At 33.5% G+C, this 5,855-nt stretch overlaps 1 protein-coding gene across 3 annotated transcripts in view; it reads left to right on the forward strand.

The window, feature by feature from the left end:
• Nucleotides 1–1,014, forward strand: part of RIN2 (Ras and Rab interactor 2) — an 83,821-nt gene extending 82,807 nt beyond the window's left edge. For all 3 annotated transcript variants that reach the window (XM_034411740.3, XM_087891274.1, XM_034411741.3), the window contains one exon: nucleotides 95–1,014. In XM_034411740.3, coding sequence (XP_034267631.1) covers nucleotides 95–415 — 321 coding nt within the window. In that variant the 3' untranslated portion in view covers nucleotides 416–1,014. The remainder of the gene's footprint in view (nucleotides 1–94) is intronic.
• Nucleotides 1,015–5,855: the final 4,841 nt, after the last annotated feature.

Genomic DNA, 5,855 nt, shown 5'->3' on the forward strand with positions numbered 1-5,855 from the left:
ATTACTTTATTTATACTGGTGCAAAATGTAGAATTGAATGCTTTGCTACCGATTGTACATTTTAATTTTTTCAATATATTTTCCCCCTCCCCAGAACTATCTACGAGTTGCATTCCAGGAAATCAACAGTGGCTGCACAGGAAAAACATTGCTAGTGAGGCCATATATTACTACAGAAGATGTGTGTCAGCTCTGTGCTGAGAAGTTTAAAGTGGATAATCCTGAGAACTTTAGCCTGTTTCTTTTTATTGATGACACTTGGCAGCAACTGACAGAAGATACCTATCCCCAAAAAATCAAAGCTGAACTGCACAGTCGGCCACAGCCTCAGGTCTTCCATTTTGTGTATAAACGCATCAACAGTGATCCTTATGGGGCAATATTCCAGAGTGACAACAGTGACCAAAATACATAAAGCTAATTATTTTAATTGTTATGTAAACTGACTGGGAGTTGAAATTAAATGATTCATATTCCCTAAACCCTACTGATCAGTAAAAGTATGAATTATGAATTACCATCAGTGATCATACATAATCTACAAAAAAAAATGCTGTGATCCAGCTTTATGGGAAATTTGAAAGCAAAACATAGCATCCACCAATTGTAATCTGGCACAGTGGCTTCTCAGATGTTTTGCAGTGCCATCATCTGCAGATATGTAGTGGGTTTTACTCATATCTTTATTTTATGCATTATTTTCAATTCCATATGCAGTGGATCCAACTTCTTTTAAACTAACTGTTAGGTTGACCATTTAATCAGTATATCAATGCATTATTTTCCGATGCAGAGCATCAGTAAAAATATGGATAACAGCCTTTTTTTAAAAATAGTTGCTTTATTATTATTTTATTGAAAGCAACTTTTTATATATATTTCAAGAAATTTTATAGCAGTTGCAGGTAAACTGTCATTTTTGTAAAGTATTTTTTTAATGATAAAATATTCTATAATTATGCATGTGATTTTAACACAAAATAGAAAATAAATCTCTTGCTGGTTTTAGAGTAAGTGATGTTTTTTTATTTAATTATGTATTAATATCTAGCTTTCTAAAATGTCAAACCATATTTTTAAAAATGACTTTGTAAGCATCTTATTTTCAAAATTGGTTATTCAGACTTCAGTTATAAGAAGATGGTTATATCCGACAGTCATGTTTTTGGAAAAGATGGATATATCAATTAGGTTTGGTAGAAAGAGTAGGTTTGTTTTAAGAATCACATATATTAGGGAAGAAGAATATTGAAGAAACTACTTGGATAAGCAGTGAAACATTTCAAACAAACAAACAAAAAAAGAAGTCTATTTGCCATGACTCAACTTCTAGGCATATAGTAGGGAAATGTTGAGAATCAGTACAGGTTTTTTTTCGTCTTTATTTATTTTCTTTTTCTCCCAAGTAGTTCAATGCATATTTGCAGAACTGTGATTTGGTTTCCAGGAGGAATTCTGTCACTACATCAAACATAATATTGTGAAACTATATCTGATCTGACGTATAAGATTTCTTCTAAAACATGAAGAAATTTGTGAACTAATCATTTTTTATTTTTAAAACAGTATAGCTGTAGAAATAGTGCTTAGACATCTGTTGTGTTAAAGACAGCAGGAAAATGAGTTGATCAGTTAAAGGTTTTGCCAAAATTCAGAAGCACAAACACTATTAAAATTGTAAATTCTGCTTTCAGTAAGAATTTTGATAGAAACTGTACTTTTCTACTTAAAAATATCAGAGCTAAGAATTTGCATTAATCTGTACATTCAGCAGATTTACCAAGATGACAGAACAGTAAACACTCTTTCACCTTACATTTGTGTAAGTCATCTATTTTTAAAACATTTTCTTTAAGTTCCCAAATTACATGCAAGTGAAATTCTATTCTGTCCATTCATAACTAGCAAGGTTCCGCACACAGCCCGGCATAGGCGATACCAACTGTGGTGTAAAAGATATGGGGGAACAACTTCGTCCCTGTAGCAATTAAATTGTTCAAGGCTAAAGTTCTTGGCATGAGGCTGTATGATGTGTAGTATTTACAAAATGTTCTTATTCGTTGAATGAATACAAAAAAAAATCTTAAAATCAATAGCATATACCCACCTTACATGGTGGTTGTTATGGGGAAAATAGGAGAAGGAAGGAGTATTATGAATGTTTAGCACCTTACTTATCAATATAAAGGGATAAAAAATGTAATCACAAAATAAAAATAAATATCCCTTACTCAAATTCTCATTCCATTTGTTAACAAAAAGATTGAACTGTTAAAGTTTGAAACTGAATGTATCATAATAATTGTCAGAAAAAAAACTTCTGAAGCATAAAATGATGACTTCTTCAGGAAGCAAACAATCACAGAGATTAAACAGTTGGCATTCAGTGATAGGAGAAAACTTTCAAATAAGAGATAATAGTAAGAGATAAACATGGACAAGATTTTGAATCACTTTCTTTAAAAAAAAGTGATGCCTCCTTTTCTACGTAAAAAGAGAAAACAACTTTCTGCATTTGGAAGAGAAATTCTCCTAACTAGACAATATGAACAATTTAATATTTAAATGCATGTCAGAACAATGACATTAAAACTCTTTTAAGTGTGACAATCTAGCACTTACATAATAAATCACTGAAAATGCTGGATTATATATCCCCATTTGTGTAAAAAAAAAAAAAAGACTTTCATTATTCTATCTAACTGGACAATTAGACTGCCTTGCAAATTTCTCAGGAATTATTACACTATTTTAATATACTGGGGCTATCAAAAATAGCTGACCTATATATATTGGTATGTTCGGTTGCACAAGATGTTTATGTCAATTTGCTGTGTAATTGTTGATTCAATGTATTTTTGTTTAATTTAGTAAATGATAAAACAAACCTTCTCTACATGGTAAGGCAATAATACATGGGCTGCATAAATCCAGATAACCGCTGGATAGCAACAGAGACACAGAACATTCTACCTCTTTGCTGCCACCGATTGCCATCTGGATTTTTCTCACCCAGTCTAACATTGCAAGTGTATTTTTGTCAATATGTCAAAATGCATAGGATTATGTTGCAAATAAAGCTATTGATGAAACTGCTTCCAACTAAACAAGCTTATACTTGTTTCAAGCTCTATTAAGTTTTTCAATAAGCAGTATTTTGTCCATATATAATGATAAAAGCACCTTTAATATATAGTAGCCCAAGGATACAGTATTGACATTGGCACTAAAGAAAATATTTTCTCATAAAGGAATAGTTTTGAAAAAATTCAACTCCACTCCATCAATTGGTAAAGCAGAAAGATAACTTTGCAAGTCCAGAGACAGAAGATTGATACTCTTTTTTTCCTAACAAATACCATTTTGGAGTATACAACAGAAACAGAATACTTATCTTTTTAGTTCTACAAACTAGTTACCTATACATTTTATACACAAATTGAAGACTCAATGTTTAGTTTTCCTAAACAGCCAAAAGCAGGAGCAAGGACATGCAATAAGAATGACCATAATCAGATATGTCTATCAGCACAAGGTCTGGAAACAGGAGATCTGAGCTCACATATTCTACCCACTCAACCTTTTGAAGGTGGAAGAAGGAAAATCAAGTCACCAGAAGATCTACTATTCAAACTCGCATTATGTACATATTTTCATAACCTATTTGACTCTGCCCAGTGCAAACTATGGATAAACAACACTTAGTTATAGATGACTCAAGGAACCAAGAGGTGTTGCGTGTACAGGAGTGGTCATTATAAGTAGAATCTCAGACTTCATTATTTTTAATTCAAAAGTAGTTTGATTGGGATCACAGGCACCATAAGTGGGATGACAAAAAAATTTGGTTCCTCCCCAAACTATTTTCTGTCCCCAAAACCAGAGTAGTGGGAGAATATAATTTTTGCAGCCTTTCTTCAACTGTATTAGAGCCTAAAAGAAATTACAATACAATACTAATTACAATAAGTTTCTCTCTTAAATCTAGACAATAGAGTGAGCCATGAATTTGAATTTGAGCCATTCTATTTGAATCAATTGGGAAGTGAACTCCATCAAAATCCAAAAATAAGTTTCTGAACTGAACATCAGGAGGCTGGGACTTTTGTTGCAATAGTATGATCCTTGCTTCTTCCAAAAGAGGCTTTAATTGGATCCGGACCAAAAGGAAGGTCAATATGGATCTTCATGATTTTTACATAGTATTCAGCTGAAACTCTTATCTAACATCATATAAGATGTTTTATAGAGAATAAATTATTATTGGACATTCATATAATCAATTGGTTTGGAGCTATGATGATGTAAATATATGGATCCAAAGCATGGATTCTCTTGATTTCTTCAGATTCCACCTAAACCACAGCATATAGACAGATGTCACCTGTGACCCAACAGTAGGTTCCAAAGGAAAAAAAAGTGAGACTCATTCAATGTCTATGATTTTATATTTTTAGATGCATCCTGATAATCTATTAAAATCGCTGCTTCAATCCCATCCTTAGGATTTATGTTTCAGATCCATATTTTTGAATTGGGGTATAGGAAATAGTTGAATTCATTGTTATTTTTCGTTCTATGCAAATAGAGATTTTTCAATAATTTGTTTCTAGACAGATCTAATATAAAAAATAGGTGGCTTTATATTATCTCCCTTGAATCCACATTTTAATGCAAGTAAGTACAATAAATAAATCTGAACTCTGATTTTTACCAGTTTCTTCATTCAGGCTATTGTGTTCTATGACTTCTCTATAGTTTCAGATGGTCAAGAAAATATAAATGTATGTTAAATAACATAATAAATAAATAACATTAAAAAAATATCAGTGCCTTAGAGCCACACTATCAAAAACTGTTAGATGTTTGATTGTTGTGAATTGTCCATAATTTGATGATTTGAGAAAAAATTATCTGAAACAGAAAGGATATCTGCTGTTTTTTTCCGATTTCCAGTTTGGTAATGCACAAAAGTTTTAGGGGGAAAGGATTTTGTCGTCATGCTGTTTAGTAATCTTCCCATTCTCTCTTTTGCTTAAATCAGATAAAGTTCGTAAACGAAACCCAGGAACAGTTGTGCAATGCCCATAATTGCTGCATCCCGCAAGGGAAACCGTCATTAGAGGAACTTCATTCAGCCTAGGCTCTAAATTGTATATCGGACACTTCGAAATCCCAGACTTTAAATACAGGGTGTTTTAGTGCCAGTCGTTTGCCCACGGAGAACAAAGAAAAATTTTGCAACAAGACGAAGCTGCTCTATTCGAAAGTATGTGGGACCGTATCTAGTCTCGAATCTAAAAATGCAGTAGTGAGCGTAACTGGGCTGTTCTATTGTGTTCCCCTTTGACAGCTGTTGCCAAATGCATCCGTCCCAATTTTTATGAATTGGAAACCTTTTAGATTTAGAATTACTGGCAGCCTAAATGAATGGCGTAGAATAGATACTCTTCAAATGGCAAAAAAGATCGCCTAGCTCAGAACTTATGAACTTGGCGACTTGAAGACGTGAGGACTTCAGTTCCCAGAATCCACCAGTCAGCTACTGCCTGGGGAAATTCTGGGAGTTGAAGTCCACGCATTTTCAAGTTGCCAAATTAAAAAAAAAAAAACCTGAACTGCTTCAATGGCTTCTTCGTGAATGAATGACGACGTTACTGTGCCCATAGCCGGAATAGAAAATGAGGGGGTCATAATCGACTTAATAGTGGTTCCGGTGTGGAATGGTTGTTAATCTATTATCTCTACGTTTGTCCCTCTTAATGTTCGCCCTCTGACGCTAGCATTACGCAAACTGCTCAAGTCCCTCCCAGCTTCAGGGGACATAGAGAAAAGTATTTCCGGGTGAATGGGTA

This window comes from Pantherophis guttatus, chromosome 3 (genome assembly GCF_059756535.1).
Source record: "Pantherophis guttatus breed Tessera chromosome 3, ASM5975653v1, whole genome shotgun sequence".
In the NCBI taxonomy this organism is placed as follows: domain Eukaryota; kingdom Metazoa; phylum Chordata; class Lepidosauria; order Squamata; family Colubridae; genus Pantherophis; species Pantherophis guttatus.